At 44.7% G+C, this 19266-nt stretch overlaps 1 protein-coding gene across 3 annotated transcripts; it reads left to right on the top strand.

Moving 5' to 3' along the window:
• The first annotated feature begins 826 nt into the window (after window positions 1-826).
• si:ch211-203d1.3 (protein phosphatase Slingshot homolog) lies at window positions 827-17796 on the top strand. Of its 3 annotated transcripts, XM_042707993.1 has the most exons (18): window positions 1071-1367; window positions 1755-1889; window positions 2739-2749; window positions 3844-3881; window positions 4361-4541; window positions 6147-6262; window positions 6575-6643; window positions 7264-7329; window positions 7973-8155; window positions 9028-9121; window positions 9388-9516; window positions 9987-10033; window positions 11523-11669; window positions 11978-12178; window positions 12747-12948; window positions 13317-13418; window positions 13599-13688; window positions 14192-17796. In XM_042707993.1, exons 5-18 carry the CDS (start codon window positions 4488-4490, stop codon window positions 14444-14446), a joined length of 1755 nt encoding a protein of 584 aa, XP_042563927.1. In that variant the 5' UTR covers window positions 1071-1367; window positions 1755-1889; window positions 2739-2749; window positions 3844-3881; window positions 4361-4487; the 3' UTR covers window positions 14447-17796. The 3 variants fall into 3 exon arrangements, with proteins under 3 accessions (XP_031424655.1, XP_042563927.1, XP_031424656.1); XM_031568795.2 differs by lacking the exons at window positions 1071-1367; window positions 2739-2749 and adding an exon at window positions 827-1046; XM_031568796.2 differs by lacking the exon at window positions 2739-2749.
• Window positions 17797-19266: the final 1470 nt, after the last annotated feature.

The following is a 19266-nucleotide window of genomic DNA, read 5'->3' as shown; positions in this document are numbered from 1 at the left end:
AGGATTTCATACAGCTGCCTCCAGCTAGAGTCTACTGATGTACTGATGGGTGTAAAAAGTACGTTTTAGGGTCAGTGGGCAACACGTATTGCTATTTTGCTTTATTCCACTCAACTTCTGGTAAAATAGACCTTAATTCTGTATCTCCCCCAAACATCTTTGTTAAATTATCCCATTAAATTGCCCCATTTAGATGCCAAATGAATCTAAATGGTCTGTATGGGATTCCAGTGCATAAGTTTCCTTGCAAATAAAGAGGTGGGCCTGAATTAGACTATTAGAATATTGCACTTCTCATGCCCTGCTGATGAAGCTGTAGTAAGTGATGTTTTCTGCATGTGTACAGAGGTGTTTAACAATATACTCTATACATAGGTATGTGAATCCCCAAAATAGGAATCTAATTGACAGATTCAAATAAAACATTCACAATGTGTGGAAATTAGTAGGCCTATCTTATCCACAAGAATAATTTGAATCATGAATAAACAATAGTGTGTGTCCGATGGAATGTGGATCAGGCCAATTTTCCAAGTAAATAAAAGCCCCGGCCACTATTTGAGGATTTACGGTATGTGAATCCCCAAAATAGGAATCTAATTGACAGATTCAAATAAAACATTCACAATGTGTGGAAATGAGTAGGCCTATCTTATCCACAAATCTGTGCTGTGTAAGCTTGCCTATAGTTGGTATTGTGGTTATCGGAGTAAAGTTTAGTCAGCCATTTGATTCTCAACAGTCTGAATAAAGGACTAAGTTCTGCATCTGTCAACACATGAGGATTTCTTGGATGGGCATTTATTTCCCTTTAATAAATAAGAAGTCCATTTATGGACATGTTTACATTTCTCGGCCGAAACGATTTCTTCCTGGTTCCACCGCACACTCCCCTTTAACTGGATCTTAGCGCTGCAGAAGTTGAACGGCTGAAACAGTTACGTTACCTGGCTAACTTAGCTTCATTGTCAGTCCACTTAGCATTTGGAAGACAAAGCAAGCGTTGGAAAAGAAGGAAAGCCACACGACTTGACCGTTGAAGAAAGGTAAACTAGAATATGGGGAAATGTCCATCTCCCGACTCTCTCTTTCTGCACTCCACCCCCCTTCTCTCTCTTGAGGAACTAGCATGACAGCTACCAAGTGATCTTGGACTAAAATGCCTTGCTAATGTGAATGAGGCGTACTCGCATACCAGCTTTCGTACACTTCTTAATACGCCACTGGAATTTCAACAAGTGCACATGATTTTGTGTACTAGAGTCAGGTATTATGTTGCTGTGAAGATGTAAGCGAAGACATACATGGGCATTTAACACCAGCCCAGATCAGCTGTTCCAGTTACGCATCTCAGGGTTGCTTAGATGGTGATTTGCTGTTTTATTTAACTATTGATTTCTTCACAGATTTCAATTATGCACTGTCTTTCCCAGTAAAATACATTTGGTATATAAATGTAATGGTTGCTTGAGGGATGAGGAATTGTGATCTGTATGGGCAGTAGCCCATGGAAAAATGTCAGGCATGTTGCAGCTGGCGAGTTTACTCGCCTCAATTGGACTTGCATTGTTCCGACATTCAATACCTTAAATTCCTTTTTTCAACGTGCTTGATGTATTTAAATGCATTTGGGTTAAGCTATGACATATGTATGTTTCTGCCTCAATTAAAAATGTGTTGACCTTTCTGTTTAGTTAAGTAGTGGAATTTTCAGTAGCGTGATCTGTGTGGTCATCGTTTGTGTTCCCTTTCAGCTGCATTCCCCCTCCCGTTCGGCGTGCCTTTTACGTATGAGCGCGAACGCGATTACCCGTGTGTAGTTCAACCCAACTGGTTGTGGAATGGCGCTTCTGACGCTTCACAGGTCTCCGACTGTCTGCACTACTCAGGTAGGTTGGTACTTTTCCCAACTTCATTATTGTAATACGGCCACCCCCACTGTTTTGCTGTTATGGATACAAATGTAGACCAAGAATAGTAACGAGCTGTTTATCTGTGGCCTTTCTACTTTAACACTGTATCACCCTGACAATACAATGAGAAGAAAACATTAACAGATATATATATATATATATGTATGTTAATATATATACGGTATGCATGACTAAACCATAAACTTGCCTCAGGCAACTACTGTGATAGGTTAGTGTTTGTAGTTGTAATGTTTTTGGTAATAACACAAGCCTTTCTCAACATCAGCTCTCTTGACACACTCTCATTCTGTGTGTGCTTCTATGTTTGGTGCAATACAAACTTCATTACTTCAGTGGTATGTCTGCACTTTGCCAAAACGTCAGGGGACTATCAATCCTTTAGTCTCTCTCTCTCTCTCTCTCTCTCTCTCTCTCTCTCTCTCTCTCTCTCTCTCTCTGCCCCCACCTCTCTCCCTCTCCCTCTCTCTCTCTCTCCTCTTCCAAAAGAAGCAACAGTGTCTGCAGGGCTTTTTGTCCAAATGAGGCACTGAACCAAGTAAATAAGTGCTGTAGTTCAGCTCAGCCAGATGCCTCTGGGCTCTGTGTATTCAGTTCAGCCAGAGAGCTGCGTATCAAGCCAGGCTAATGTTTTTTATGGAACCCTTTTGAGAATGCAGCTACTCTGGTTTTAACAGTGAACAAGAGTGGGACTAACGCCTCTTTCTCCGTGCCTGTGTTACAAACCCTAATCACTCTTCTCCTCTTTTCCCCTTTCCATCTCTCTTCACCCCGTCTCCTCTGTCCGTGTCTGTCTGGGCATGTCAGTTGCATAACAGGTAATGTTACTGTCTCCAGTTTCATTCTCCCCAACCACTGATACTGACGCTCACTCCACCCCCCCCCACCCCCACCCCCCCTTTCTTCCCTTCTCCCTCGTTCTGTTCTATCTTCTTTCAGTAGGGCTTCCTCCCTCGTGTCCTTATCTCACTTACTGCACATTTAAGGCCGTGAATTTTTTTCCCTAAGAACACAGACCTCTTTTCTTTTTGTCACATCTCTATCTGTTCATCTGTCTCCATTCCTCTCTTTTATTTTCTCTCTCTCTTTCTCTCTCTCTCTCTCTATTGTAAAATTCCACTGCAGTTGTCATAACAAGCATGTTTGCTGTGCCAAGAGTGATCATTGCTGACGGAGCCCCTACCTCTCCTTCGCACACGGAGGAGCTTTAGCTGTCATGTATGGCCAAAGCCATTAGGGTTATTCGCGGTAATTGAATCTCAGAGGCACAGAAGAGAGGTTGCAGCGGTTTGCCCATTATGGCTGAGTCTCTCTGAAGCTGATGTGATGGAGGAGTTCTGCTGAGTCCCACAAGGTTTCATTGTCACAGGCCAAGGGCTGGTCAATACCACAGCAGATGAAAGTGCCTAAAGGCCAGCTGTCACTCAGGCTCATTACTGTCTCAACATTGTTCTGTTCCCTTACTCAAGTCAGCTAATCACTAATGATTCAAAGGTGACTCATGAATACCAAGGGTCCAATTATATTCTTTTGGGCTCAGGTTTAGTAGTAGTAGTTTGGTGTCTGCTTAATGTTAAAATGCATTTTTAAGTCGTTAAGATTATTCATGGTTTAGTAATCCATCTGTAAATCATACTAACAGATTAGATATTTTGACAAAGATTTCAGTCAGTGAAGTGGCATTTCTGGTTGTCTGTTTGGTCCAAATGATCCCATGAAAACACCAGCTTTTCTCCCCAGATCGCGTGCAGTTGAGCTCTGCTGACATTCAGTAGTTTTTTTTACCGTCTCATAAATAAATACATGAAATCAAATGAGGAAAAAGCCTGTTTATTTGCTGGGCTCACCATGTTGGACACACTCTGACGGGACTGTTTTGTGCTAACCTTTCATTTGCTATGGTTTCTCCCAGGATGAAAACATCCCAAGAAGAGGGACTCTTCAAAAACGGTGCGTTTGTGTTTCTCAGTTCTCGTGTTTCATCCCGGCTTGGCCGGTTTTTCATTCAATACTGTTTGCACAGTAGATAGCTTCATGCCCTCCCCAACTAAGCCGCTATGACAGCAGTGAAAAGCCTGAGTGGGTGTGTGTACATGGCGGGCTTCACACAGAACACAGAGACTTGCTTTGGATCTTCTATGCGATATTATTTCTGAACGCCAGTCACACGCTGTTCACAGTAACACACTTTAATCCACAGAAATTAGGTACTAACGTAAGAATGTATCAGGGACTTGCAACATCTGCAAACTGTTTATAGCTGATCATCTGAGTACAATAGTTGTGCCACCTGCCTTTGAAAAGTAATGACAAGTTCATGATCAGAGTTAAGATGAAAGGTTATAAAAGAACAAAATGCAGGTCCACGAACATCAAAATACAGGTCTGCTAATGCTGCTTTGACATATTCTTTCTGGTTGTCATTTCAGAGAAAGCTTTGCCCTGGTCAAAGGGGCCGTTCTTTTACTGGAGGAAGAGCAGAGGGAGGATGAGAACACACCGACCCCTCCGCAAGGGAGCCCCAAATTAGAGAGCAAGGCTTCGGACACCCAGCACATGCACCTCCAGGCCATTCTGTCCCTGCTGCGGCCAGAGGACACCGTCAAACTGGTGAGGCCATACCGCTTGTGTGTGTGTGTGTGTGTGTGTGTGTGTGTGTGTGTACGCGTCTGTGTGTGTGTGTGCGCGCATGTGTGTGTGTGTGTACGTGTCTGTGTGTGCGTGTGCGTGTGTGCGCATGTGCGTGCGTGTGCGTGTGTGTGTGTGTGTGTGTGTGTGTGAGAGATTCAATGTGATCAAGTCTGTGCCGTGCCATTGTGGAAGCATCTGACAAACCAAACCGACAGTCAGTCCGCTGTTGGGGAGTGCGAGGTCCCGAACTTTGCCCATAGCCTATGTGTCCTGCTCCACAGACTGGTGATTATGTAGATTGGGCATGTTGCATCAGTTCAGAAGCTTTTGGGAAGAAAGAGATCCCTGATTGGCTTACAACCAGCACAAACCACTGCCTTTAGTTACTCTTTGTTTAAAGCATTGGTATCCTGGAAGGAAGAGTTATTCCCTCTCACGCATGTGTGGAATGTTTGTTTATGTTGATATGTGTTATCAGTGTTAGTTGATGTGTCTTCGTGGTTTGCACAACTTGAATTAGAATGTATATTTATAAATAAATGAATGAATCGTGTATGAGGTATGTAGTGGCCTCTGCCTTTGACTTTTCCCTAGTCGGCTTGGTGTGTCTCCTGTGGCCTAAGGCTATGATGCAGAATGTATATGCCCCCATCATGTGCTACCATTCTACAGCATTTTACAAGTCCTAAAGTATTAGGCCTGCCTTATAAGTAACCGCCCACAGGCCGGCACAGCCTATGCTGGTTGTTCAGCAGTGAAACACTGACTTTATGTCATCGTCATCACATGGCAGACTTCCTTATTCATCCGGTCAGAGACTGAATCAGTTTTTGTGTTTGTGCAAAGCATAGTGTTAGCATAGGTCAGTATCAAGCGCTGAGCGCCAAGCTACAGTACATCAGGTCACTCTGTTAGTGTTGTGCACAATGTGTTCACTGACTGTAACATGGCTAATAGTTAGGTATGTTTCTCTAGCTTACAATTTCCTCTGACCTGAGGGTCCTGTTAACACAGTCGTCATGGCAATCCAACCCCGTTATTTAAAGTTTTGTCATGTAGGGACGTTGGAACACAAAGGTAGTAGAGCTAACCTCTTTCTCACCCCCTGAAGATTCCCACCCACCTCCATTTTAGTTATCTTGTTTTGCTCTCTCCACCCCACCCCCGTCTCTCTCTCTCTCTCTCTCTCTCTCTCTCTCTCTCTCTCTCTCTCTCTCTTTCTCTCTTTTTCACTATCTCATCTGTTCTCCTCATCTCTGCCTCCTCTCTCCCTCTCTCTCTCTCTCTCTCCCTCTGTCCTTCTCTCTCTCTTTCTCTCTCTCTCCTTCTGTCCTTCTTGCTCTCTCTTTCTTACTATCTCATCTGTTCTCCATCTCTGCCTCCTCTCTCCCTCTCTCTCCCTCTTTCTCTCTCTCTCTCCCTCTCCCCTTCTTTCTCTCTCTCTCTTTCTCGCTATCTCATCTGTTCTCCTCCATCTCTGCCTCCTCTCTCTCTCCCTCTCTCTCTCTCTCTCCCTCTCCCCTTCTTGCTCTCTCTCTCTTTCTCACTATCTCTTCTGTTCTCCTCCGTCTCCCCTTCTCTCAGGCGGTGCAGTTGGAGTCGGTGAGTCCAGTCAGAGTGAGGTACCTGATCGTTGTCTCCACCGGCTGCAACAAAATGGAGAGCCTCCTGCTGGGCATGGACCTGCCAGACATGCAGAGGTTCGGTTCATGGAGCATTTCTAAGCTTAGAATGAAACTTTTATAACTACAAACTGGAGGGTGCATAATCGCAGTGGTATATAGGTCGTTTTGTCATTGGTGGGGGAAAAACTGCCCACATGTGTGCTTGTCTGTACCACTGATAGGGAACATGTGTAATCAGGGTTCTCTCAGATTTCCCACTTGAAGCCTTTTCAGATTTCAGCCCAACGTGTCCAATTTATGGTGTCTACTATACTACTTCAATTGAAACCTGATTATCTGTGTTGCAGAATTTGTGTTTGATGGTGCTTTTCTATTTCTCTTTTGCAGTGACCAGTGTACGATTGGCCTGGTTTTGCCTGTATGGAGTGATACCCAAGTGTTTTTGGATGGAGATGGGTAAGAAAGACTGATAAATGCCTCTGTGATACATCAAAGACAGAAACTAGATTGGGATGACTAAACGAGTGTGTTAAAGAGCAAAAGCGCAAAAAAAAGAGGAAGCTTATTTCTCAGTTTTGAAGAGGTGTTGAACCAGTCAGTGATGGTGATGACTAATCAGCAGCTCACTCATGACAGACAGACTGTATTAGGCTCTCTGGGGTATCCTAGACATGACAGACAGACAGACAGACAGACTGCATCAGGCTCTATGGGGTGACATGCAAGGCATTCCTCACTGGCAAGCACATGGCTGCTTAGTAGGGAGAGTCATGTTCAACACAAATAGATACGATTTCACACATGATGTTTTGGGCATTTCCTCAAAACGCAGAACGAGTACTTTGCCTGCTTGATCTGTCTTACAAACTGTTGCTCTGTGTGTGTGTGGGCGTGTGTGTGTGTGTGCGTGAGATGACATGCTGATGCACTCACTTTGAATACAATTGGTCACTCACACATACCACAACGTGGCCACAAACCACCGATATCATCTAATTCCTCCCCTCTGTGCCCTCTCTCTCTCTCTCTCTCTCACTCTGTCTCTGTCTCTCTCTCTCTCTCACTTTCTCCCTTAGTGGTTTTAGTGTGACAACAGCCGAGGTGACGAGGACATTTAAACCGGTGTCCCTGCAGACAATGTGGCAAGTTCTACTATGACTCTGCATGTCCCTTTAGAGGAACTGTAGTTTCTGCAGCTCTCCTGCCTACCCTGCTTCCTTGTTGCATGTCAACGTGAATGACGGATTCACAGAAAGTGGGTGTGCGCTGTTGAGTGAGACTATAAAGGTGTCATCGTGTCGAGGGTCAAGAGATGTGAGAACAAACGCCTGCACTCCTCCCTCCCGGCTCCGCCCGCCTCCATGTTTCTCGTGCCTGACGTTCTGGAGTGCACGACTTTTACCTTAGTTTGTAGAAACCAATGGGTCTGAATGGCGATGATTTGTAGAGTCGCTTTACGAAAGGGCGTCTAAAATGGGCTGTCCAAATCAAGTGTTACTTTAAGCCTGGGAAATGGTGGTGTGTGCATATATGTGTATGTGCACTCTTGTGTATATGCATGTGTATGTGCACTCTTGTGTATATGCATGTTTGTGTGCACACAGTGTGTGTGTGTGTGTGTGTGTGTGTGTGTGTCTGTCTGTCTTTCTGTTAAAATGTGTGTGTTCACATACATCCGTGTTTGTGTGTGCACACATGTGCTCATGCTCGTGTGTGTGTGTGTGACGGTGTGTGTGTGTGTGTGTGTGTGTGTGTGTGTGTGTGTGTGTGTGTGTGTGATGTCAGGTCAGTGCTGCAGGCGCTGCATGGCTGCTGTGAGCGCGCCGTGAAGGGAGCGGTCATCCCCAGCTGTGGCCTGGAGTGGGCCCAGCACTACTACAGCCACGTGGAGTCGGACCAGCCCTGCCTCAACGAGTGGGCCGTCATGACTGGACTGGAGTCCGTCAGGAAGGACGCCATGTGTCAAAGGTCAGTCTGCAGCCCACCTTGCTGTCTTTGTGTTGTTGCTAAGGGCCGTTCACACCGCCAAGGACAATTATAACAACAACTGTAACTATAACAACAACGGTAACTAGAACAACATGAGAGTCCACACTGACCTCTCAGAAATATCCTTCATGTTTCAATGTCATGCCTTTAGAATTGATGGTTTCTGATTGGCTGTCAGTGTTTCTGTTGTTAACACAGTTGCTCTGGAAGTGATGCCCAAAGCTATCGTTCTTCTTATCGTTATTGTTATAGTGATGCCCAAAGCTATCGTTCTTCTTATCGCTATTGTTATAGTGATGCCCAAAGCTATCGTTCTTCTTATCGCTATTGTTATAGTGATGCCCAAAGCTATCGTTCTTCTTATCGTTATTGTTATAGTGATGCCCAAAGCTATCGTTCTTCTTATCGCTATTGTTATAGTGATGCCCAAAGCTATCGTTCTTCTTATCGCTATTGTTATAGTGATGCCCAAAGCTATCGTTCTTCTTATCGCTATTGTTATAGTGTGCGGTGTGGGCATTGGCATTCTCATGAGCTAGAGCAATTCAAAAAAATATATATATAGTTTTTAGAGTTGTTGTTGGCAGTGTGGACAGCCCTTCACCCATCTTGTTTCAGCGTTGACTCCCTTCTCCTGCTGTTTTGATCATTTGAGGCTTATTTTAATGATGGAGATGGTACCGTAGCTCTCCCCTGGTGTGTGTGTGTGTGTGTGTGTGTGTGTGTGTGTGTGTGTGTGTGTGTGTGTGTGTGTGTGTGTGTGTGTGTGTGTGTGTGTGTGTGTGTGTGTGTGTGTGTGTGCGCCGCTGCTGCTCCCTAATCCTGTTTCTCTCCTTCACTTCACTGTGCAGCTCTCTGGAGAGGGAGTCTATAGAGAGGAGGATCAAAGCGCACCTCCGAGAGATCATGAGGACGGAAGACCTGGAGAAAATTACCTCCAAACAAGTAAGACGCGAGGGGTGTGTGTGTGGGGGGGGGGCTGGGGCTGAGGCCGGTGCACAGCAAAGTCTATCAAAGAAATTATGGTAAACAGAGGCGCAACCAGCACAATGAGTCCGTCACACATACTTGCGTCAAATACCATTATTAGGAGACAGACATAAAAGCAAGACTCTTAATCCATATCAGGCTCAGTCTGGTGTTTGTTTGTGTGTGTGTGTGTGTGTGTGTGTGCGTGTGTGTGTGTGTGTGTGTGCGGTGGTGGTCCATAGGTCCGAACAACTCTGGAATCCAAAATGGACATGGAGATGAAGGACTACAAAGAGTTCATTGATAATGAGATGATGGTTACCATGGCGCAGATGGACAAACCCTCCAAAATACTGGACTACCTTTATTTGGTGAGGGAATACATTCTCTGTCTCTCACACACCGACCATACCACATCACACCACACACCACAACACCCCCCCCCCACACACACACACACAGACAGGCCACACCACATCACATCGCACTACACCACACACACACACACACACACACACACACACACTCACAGACAGACCACACCCCACACCACACCACACCACACCACACCACAACACACACACAGACCACATCACACCACATCACACCAAACACCACACACACACACACACACACACACACGCACGCACGCAGACAGACCACCCACCTCACACTGCACACCACACACATACACACACACACACCACACACACACACACACACAAGCCACACACACACACACAGTCCATCATCATTTCAGAGGAGTGGGGAGCTGATGCTGCTCCTGCTCCTGCTCACGGCGCTCAGTGAAGTTTTTAAGTGAAAGCTCTTCTGTTCTCAGGGCTCGGAGTGGAACGCTGCCAACTTTGAAGAGCTGCAGAAAAACAAGTAAGACTCAAGAGGACACTTTTGTTTTCTTCACTCTTAACCGACAGCGATGTCTCAGATGGAGTTTAAGAATAGAAGACTGCAGGAGCCACCCGTGCTGCGTACCTCTAGGCCTTCTCCACTCAACACTGAAGGCTCTGTACCAATCCCAGGGTATAGATTAACTCCACTCAACACTGAAGGCTCTGCACCAATGCCAGGGTATAGATTAACTCCACTCAACACTGAAGGCTCCGTACCAAATCCCAGGGTATAGATTAACTCCACTCAACACTGAAGGCTCTGTACCAATCCCAGGGTATAGATTAACTCCACTCAACACTGAAGGCTCTGCACCAATCCCAGGGTATAGATTAACTCCACTCAATACTGAAGGCTCTGTACCAATCCCAGGGTATAGATTAACTCCACTCAACACTGAAGGCTCTGTACCAATCCCAGGGTATAGATTAACTCCACTCAACACTGAAGGCTCTGCACCAATCCCAGGGTATAGATTAACTCCACTCAACACTGAAGGCTCTGTACCAATCCCAGGGTATAGATTAACTCCACTCAACACTGAAGGCTCTGTACCAATCCCAGGGTATAGATTAACTCCACTCAACACTGAAGGCTCTGTACCAATCCCAGGGTATAGATTAACTCCACTCAACACTGAAGGCTCTGCACCAATCCCAGGGTATAGATTAACTCCACTCAACACTGAAGGCTCTGTACCAATCCCAGGGTATAGATTAACTCCACTCAACACTGAAGGCTCTGTACCAATCCCAGGGTATAGATTAACTCCACTCAACACTGAAGGCTCTGTACCAATCCCAGGGTATAGATTAACTCCACTCAACACTGAAGGCTCTGTACCAATCCCAGGGTATAGATTAACTCCACTCAACACTGAAGGCTCTGTACCAATCCCAGGGTATAGATTAACTCCACTCAACACTGAAGGCTCTGTATCAATCCCAGGGTATAGATTAACTCCACTCAACACTGAAGGCTCTGTATCAATGCCAGGATATAGATTAACTCCACTCAACACTGAAGGCTCTGTACCAATACCAGGGTATAGATTAACTCAACTCAACACTGAAGGCTCTGTATCAATCCCAGGGTATAGATTAACTCCACTCAACACTGAAGGCTCCGTACCAATCCCAGGGTATAGATTAACTCAACTCAACACTGAAGGCTCTGTATCAATCCCAGGGTATAGATTAACTCCACTCAACACTGAAGGCTCCGTATCAATCCCAGGGTATAGATTAACTCCAATAAGGAACAAGGAAAGGGAAGTAGGACCGAAGCATGTTTTTTCTCACGCTGACTGAATGAAACAGGGTGTTGTTTGTTTGTTTTGAGTGTGTGTTTGTGTGGTTGCGTGTATATGTGTGTGTGTTTGTTTGTGAGTGTGTGTGTGGTTGCGTGTGTCTCTGTCTCAAATGAATGTCTCTCTTTCTGACATTGATAATTTGCATTGCTGTCATAGTATTGGCTACATCTTGAATGTCACCATGGAGATCGACAACTTCTTCCCAGGATCGTTCACCTACATGAACATCAGGGTGTATGATGTAGATGCCACTAACCTGCTGCCTCATTGGAAAAACACCTACACCTTTATTAACACTGCCAGGTGGGCTATTCACCACAAACACACACACACACACACACACACACACACACACACACACACACACACACACACACACACACACACACACAATAAGCACTGTCCAACAGGAACAACTCCCATTCATTTGTTAAATAGAAATGAATATGAAAAATGACTGATGCATGTGGAAGAGTTACTTATTTTCACTTGATATAATCTGATATATATACCTGTCATATGCATGTATTTTGCATAATGCTTTATTGTTGGTTGTTATTATGCAATGTTGGCAGTTGTTGTTCAATTCATTCCAATTGAAATGAAAACAGGCAAAAGGGCCAGGCGGTGCTGGTGCACTGTAAGATGGGCGTGTCCCGCTCGTCGTCCACGGTGATGGCGTTCCTGATGAAGCACCAGGGCATGGCTCTGGAGGACGCGCTGGCCTACGTGCGTGAGCGCCGGCCCATCGTGCATCCCAACGACGGCTTCATGCAGCAGCTGCACACCTACAGCGGCATCCTCAGCGCCAGGTCAGCCTCAACGCCCCCCCACACATACACACACACACACACACACACACACACACACACACTTCATCTCCTTACACACACACACACACACTTCATCTCCTTACACACACACACACACACACACTTACACTTCATCTCCTTACACACACACACACACACTTACACTTCATCTCCTTACACACACACACACACTTACACTTCATCTCCTTACACACACACACACACACACACACACCTACACCGCATCCCCATACGCACTCACGCACTCACGCTAGCACAAACACACACACACTTACACCTCATCTCCATACACACACACACACACACACACTTACACCGCATCCCCATACGCACGCGCTCACGCTAGCACACACACACACACACACACTTACACTTCATCTCCATACACACACACTACACTTACACCTCATCTCCATACACACACACACACACACACACACACACACACACTTACACCTCATCTACATACACACTTACACCCTCAGCCCCATACACACTTACACCCTGTGTGTGTGTGTGTGTGTGTGTGTGTGTGTTTGTGTTATAGTAAGCAGCGTCACAGCACCCTCTGGAGACGAAAGTCCAGAGACTTCCGGCAGAAGTCTATGGACAGAACTGAGGATGAAGAGGAGAGTGAGGACGAAGAGGAGGGGGAGGAAGACGACGACGATGAGGAGGAGGAGGAGGAGGAGGAGGAGGGAGGAGACGAGAGCCCAAATGAGGACAATGTTGAAGATTTAGACAAAGAAGTTAGTATTTCTGAAACTCGTTTAAAAGTGGTACAAAACCATGTCATTGTGTCAGATGTTAGAGATGAATGTAAAAAAGCTAGTATGGGATGGAATGAACCAGGGGACCCCAGGTTGCCTCTAGTTCTTGATCAGCGCACGTTCTGACCCGCTCCCCTGCAGCATTCAAAGTTCAAGTTGTTTTTAAAAAGACAAAAACATCATCCCCTGTAACGTCCATCCAAGGCAGCTCTTCAACTCAACTGTATGCTGTATTAGGCGAGCCAGCGCCTCCTGGTGGATGGAGTGGGCTTGACAGTGGTGTTTAGCTAGATGCACCTAATTCTTACCAGTTTACACTCTGCCTCTGCCTTGTGTCCTTTCCTCAGGTATTTGAAGACCCTGCCCCCCCAGCACAGACCATTCCAGATGCTCCTCAGTCGCAGTCAGCCAGCTCAAACCCCACCATAACAGTCTGCGACAGTGATAAAGTAAGTCATCTATAAAGCATCATTCTCCAAAAAGGACCCATCATCTTATCTGCAAGGTTTTTTTTTTTTACTCTCTATGTCTGTTTTCCCCATTCTTTTTCTCTATTTGCTCTTTCCTTCTTCCTCACGCTTCTCCTCTCTCCCTCTCTCCCTCTCTCTCTCTCTCTCTCTCTCTATCAGGTGTCTCCCTGTCCTAACAGAAGTGGCAGGATGAACTTGTTCTCCCTCATGCAGTCCATCAGTGAGCTGGATGATGACAGCGACAAGGAGGTGAGGAGAGGGGAAAGGGTTAGAGACGCGACAAGGAGGTGTGGAGAGGAGGAGAGGGGATTGGGTGAGACAGCGACAAGGAGGTGTGGAGAGGGGAAAGGGTTAGAGACGCGACAAGGAGGTGTGGAGAGGAGGAGGGGGTTAGAGACAGCGACAAGGAGGTGTGGAGAGGAGGAGAGGGGTGAGAGACAGCGACAAGGAGGTGAGGAGAGGAGGAGAGGGGTGAGAGACAGCGACAAGGAGGTGAAGAGAAGGGAAAGGGTTAGACGCGACAAGGAGGTGTGGAGAGGGGGGGGTGAGAGACAGCGACAAGGAGGTGTGGAGAGGGGGTGGGCACAGGAGGTGAGGAGAGGGGAAAGGGTGAGAGACAGCGACAAGGAGGCGAAGAGAGGGGAATGAGAGTGAAGGAAACAAGAAAACCTCATACTTCACTAATAAGCTGGAATTCAGGACAAATCTATCGTCATTCAATTGTTTTTGTTTTGACCTGCCTATCGTCACAGCACCCAACAATCCAGGGGAGATCTCCTAGACAACGGAGGCAGAGCCACGGGCGAAGGGGCCTGGCCTATCAGCGGGCCCATGTGGATGTGTCTCCTGAGCCATGTAGCCAATCAGCAAGCAGTAGGCACAAGGAAGGGGAGGGGTCAAACAAGACTCTGCTCCAGAATCAGGAGAGCGGTGGAGAGGATGTGGCCAAACAGGAGGACACATTGGGAGGCGCGGATGGAGAGGTGCACAGTGAAAAGAGTGGTTGAAGAAAGGAGGGAGTCAGGATGAGAGAAAAGATGAAGTGAAGGACGAGATCAGAGACACTAGGGGAGAGAAGAGAGGCGCGTCCTGCCATACTTCATTTGGTTTACTATCCAAAGATATTCCTCACATATATCCAATATTAGTATGTTTAATTTATTATTTAATGACAGAACAAGACACTTTGCCTCAGCTTTCCAACACCGTGGGAGATCCTAGAGAGGGTTGTATGTAACGCTATGTCCTCTAAAGTCAGTTCCATTTTAGGGTATTCCACTACCAAATTCCAATCTTCTGTGGAAGACCATATTTTAGAGTAAAGTCACAGATTTGGGTGTTGTTTTTTTTTTTTATGCAGTCTGGGAGAAATTGGTTCGAGAAACCGAATAGAATTCTGTGCCAGAAGGATGAGCGTGCTGTACTTCAATTGGGCAACTCTACATTTCCTGGCGTTAAAACACACAAGTACGAATGAAAAATGGCCCAAATCCAGACCGAATTCAGTAATGTACATATCCAGGAAGTTAAGGCAAAAGCTTTTATTTCAAAAACAGAAATTTCCATTTCCAAACCAATTTCAATTGGTCTCTGAAATAGTGAAACTTATCAGACAAACACCACGCATCATGTATAGATTGGTTGTATTCTCCTGCCTATCTACTCCCGTGCCTTCAGCAGCAGGCCCGTCGTCACCGAGCATAGCATTAGTATTATTTAACGTCACGCACACTGTGTGCCTTCGTCTGGGTCATGGCCTGCTTCTGCGCTCGCACGCCTTCTCTCCGTCATGCAGTCACGACCGACTCGGTTCAAAAAGGTTCAAGTACCATTAGAGATCCTGAACCTTTTTTTATTTCACTCGGGATGGGGGTAGAGGGTGGTTGGCGGAGTCTTTTAAATCTTCATATCTTGTATACTATGATGAGCGTTTGATATTCTGTGATTGATTGCTTTCTGCTGTGCTCAGGTAATCTGATCCTCTCTGTTTCCACACAATCCTATGCGTATTACTTCATCTGAGTCCGAATGTGAATGCAGTATGCTGCCAAGTATGGTGTCTTTTGAGAGGTTTCTATTTCAAATGTTTTTTTATCTTCATTTTAATTAAGTTATAGTATTATTTTAACACATACTACAGAAACCACAATCAGAATGTTATCAAGTAATCGTAATTATGCCATTACATTCCATGTGAACTCAATGGCATCTTAAGCCAAGACTGCCTGTATATATTGACCTAACTTGGAAGTTTTTTCCATTTCTTAAGAGACTGGAATTAATACGTCTTCAACCAACAAAGGCAGCAACATTCCTTAAAAGTTAACGGCCAAATATGAACAAATGTTTTAATTAAACTAGAATGCTGTAACTTCTGAGAGAAACGACTCTCGTGAGCCATTTGACACTTTACTGAAGTTGAGTGGGAGATTAAACCTTTTTAAAACTCTATAAGCTACCGACTGTGGATTAAATCAAGTATGTAGTGTTGGTTTGAAACACTTTTCAATGTGCCAAACAACTCATGCTCTTAATGGAGATGTCTTTCTTCTGTGGGAATCACTGCATGGTTGAACCTGTTCTGAGCGCCTTGCTTCAGTGCCTTAAGGAGATGACCCATTTCGTAGGTGATCCCCCTGTGTGTACTTAGTTCTTTTCTCTCTGACTTCACTTTCTGGTGTCAAATTCTTCATTTTGGGTCAACTGTGTGCCTGCAACAGTGGGATACCTGAGGAGACCGTGTGAATTTGAACAGTGACACGTTTATTGTTAATGACTGTATAAGTGCGTACGTGTTAACTGAATATAAAGGAACCGTTGACATAGTGGGTTGCCTTAAACACCATAAAGGGTTTGGTAACAGGTTTTTTTCTCAAGTAGACCTAAGAATACACACCTTAAAGTTCAGAGTTACTGCTTGTCCCAAGGAGTAGGACCTTGAAACTCTGTAGTGATCAGTGTTCACAGGCAAGACAAATGTTCCCTAGTAGTTGTTGTTGTTGTTGTTGATGGTATAAATACTGTTTTTTTTTTTGTTTTGTTTTTTTAAGACTTAAGGTGTATTTGGGAGATTCTCTGTCTTTCCTGACTCAGAACTTGTGAATCTGTCCTCTGTTGTGGTGATGCAAGAACATATAGTGTATTTATATGTATGTTTCTATGCATGACACGATGCGAAGGGGTCTGGTGGTTTGTTTTATTAGTTGTTGAGCACATTAAGCATTAGAATCTGAATACATTGGACTTTGAATTCCAGTGAAGTACTGTATTAACATTTTGCCAAGTTCAAAAGAAAAACATCCAATGAGGGGTTCATCGAGATTGTTTCTACGTCCCCTTTTAGATGCACAGCCAGCAAATGTATGAATGGTCACCACAGAAATTACTCCTTTTCCTTTTTCTGTTGTATTAAAGCTACATAATTCTGATGTAATATGCTGGAGAATTTAGGCTGATAAAACAGATTGAAAGCCTGAGGAGAAATCTGATGTATTTGCTTGTGCTGAGTACGCTTAAAAAATGTCTCAGACTTTGTCAAAGCTATGCCTGCTAGATTAGCGCAGTGATTCCACCAGCAGAGACTCTGTCAAAGCTACGTCTGCTAGATTAGCGCAGTGATTCTGTCAAAACTGTGCCTGCTAGATTAGCGCAGTGATTCTCTAACCTTATCTTGGCCTCTTGCGCTACACAATCTTGTATATAGCCCTTCTTCAAGCACACCTCCATTGCAATTAAAATGCTCTTTAGCTAAATGAGGTGTGTTCAGTTTATGAAGAGAGCCACGGACGAGCATCGTCAGGTAAGCAGAGCAGAGAAGGTTGGAACTTGCTGAACTGGAGGACCCCAGGGCAGGATTAGGCACCGCTGGTGTAGATCTGGCTGTGCTCCAGTTTCATGATGGCCGCAGGGAAAACTGAGCCCTACTGCTGGCTTGTTTTGAGTTTGAGAAGAAAACAGAATTGCATCAGAGTGGCGTGATCTATTTACTACATGTTGTTTCTCCTAGTATGAAGCTACTTATCCTGTTCAGATCAGCTGACGTGAAACTATAGCCATGTCACCCTCGGTCACCGAGGCACTTTACATTTGCTAAAAATCCTCCTGTGTCTAATCTAAAATGTATGAGGCCGTTCTTTTGGACCAAAAACCCCCAAAACTGTTTAAAAGTCAGCACAGATTGGGGGGTGGGAAGGTGGTTAGGCCACATGTAACATTTACATTCACAAGCAATTCCTCATTTCCTTATTGATCTGTGTGAAACTATTCCTATGCATTTGCCTTGGTCCTAGTCTCATGAAAGTGTTCACTATACTGTTTACAATTACACTGTTCAACCGAATAAATCATCACTATAAAACTGTGTTTGTGTTGTCACATATTCTGGTTGCTCTTATGAAATGCTTGAGGGTAACTTTTCTGAAACTAAACAATTTGGTTGATCTAATCTAGGGGTTCTCAAACTTTTGCAAGCTGGGCCCCCCCAAAGCTGGTTAGGGGTAGTTGGGGCCCCCCCATCCACCCGCGGCCCGCCGCCACCGCCCTCAACTACACCACCATATATAGATAGATAAATAGATAGTGTATTGTTATTGATAGGCCTGACATGTCAAGGTTAGGCTATTGTTATTGTTAGGCCCATACAGACAATTATTATAACTATTTATTTTTATTATTGTTATTATTATTATCAGTAATAGTAGGTATTATTATAATTAATGATTATCGACCAATTATTATTATTGTATTATTATTATTATCATAATAATAATAAGTGGTATTATTGCTATCATTAGGATACTGTTATTATTATGGGCCTCTTGTGATCTTTACAAAAAAAAGAATGACGAAAGAGGGGAGATGCTTAAGTCTACTGTCACTCTTCAGCTGCTCTTTCATGTCTAGTGACAGCTCATCTGCTGAGCAGAGAAATGGATCCCGAACTCAGGCGAATGAACGGTAGTCCTCTTTGAAATAGGACCCAAACTGATTTCTGATATTCGGCGTGATACAGTGTAATTTGACATAGGAGCTAAACTCAGCACAATACCTATCATTATTCTAAACGTGTTGCGTGGCCGGCAAAATCAGTGTTTCGGCAATTGTATGGGGTTTGCCAAGCTTAGCAATTCTATGAGCAACTACATAAGATGCTCCAGACACTGCTTGGAGATAGTGCTATGCTTGGACATGGTGGTTCGTTGTTGCTGGAGGCCATCACGTTTATGTTTAAAGAAGTCCACAGGCTTCTCTTTCTGACTTTTACGAATCAGAAACTTGTCCATGTTGTGTTTGTTTGCTGATACAGCGTATGAAGTTAATAAAGTTCTAATTTCAACGTCGTGTTCTTGTATGTGTGGTTGTGAACGACTTGCACACGAACAATGGATAAGGCTGTGCTAGGCAATGATTCCTAACCAAACGAACTGTACACAATGTAGACAGGGACAGCACAAAATAGTATTCAAGTGCTGGTGTTTTATTTGTTGCGGTGGATGATCAAAAAATGTAAAGGTAGGCTAGGTGTTAAGGAGAAAAGGGCTAGCTGTAGTTGGAAAAGGTAGCTAGCTAGGCTAGCTCTCGGGGCTACGAGCTTTTCTAAAAGATTGTGGAGCAAATTACTCCTTAGAATAGGCTACGAATAGACCTACTGCAAGTGCAGTAAGGTATTACTAAGGAAGGAGTGAGTCTTTAAAAATACTGTTTATAAAGCAATGAATATCTGAATGATAGAGGAAACAAGAGAAATTGCACAAACTCTGCAAAGTGTCGTCTCAGGGTGAGCGCTTACCTACATGCCTGCGTTTTGTTTTTATACTCGGAAGCGGAG

The sequence above is a fragment of the Clupea harengus genome, chromosome 6, assembly GCF_900700415.2.
Source record: "Clupea harengus chromosome 6, Ch_v2.0.2, whole genome shotgun sequence".
NCBI lineage: Eukaryota > Metazoa > Chordata > Actinopteri > Clupeiformes > Clupeidae > Clupea > Clupea harengus.
Note: the sequence above shows the minus strand (reverse complement) of the source record. Positions and strands in the feature narration are given on the sequence as shown.

Bases quoted from the DNA above. Each gene is read 5' to 3' on its own strand.
- si:ch211-203d1.3 (XM_031568795.2), top strand. From the start codon at position 1,842: ATGGCGCTTCTGACGCTTCACAGGTCTCCGACTGTCTGCACTACTCAG. The intron at 11,670-11,977 runs GTGGGCTATTCA...AAATGAAAACAG, and splicing joins ACCTTTATTAACACTGCCAG to GCAAAAGGGCCAGGCGGTGC. The intron at 12,179-12,746 runs GTCAGCCTCAAC...TTTGTGTTATAG, and splicing joins AGCGGCATCCTCAGCGCCAG to TAAGCAGCGTCACAGCACCC.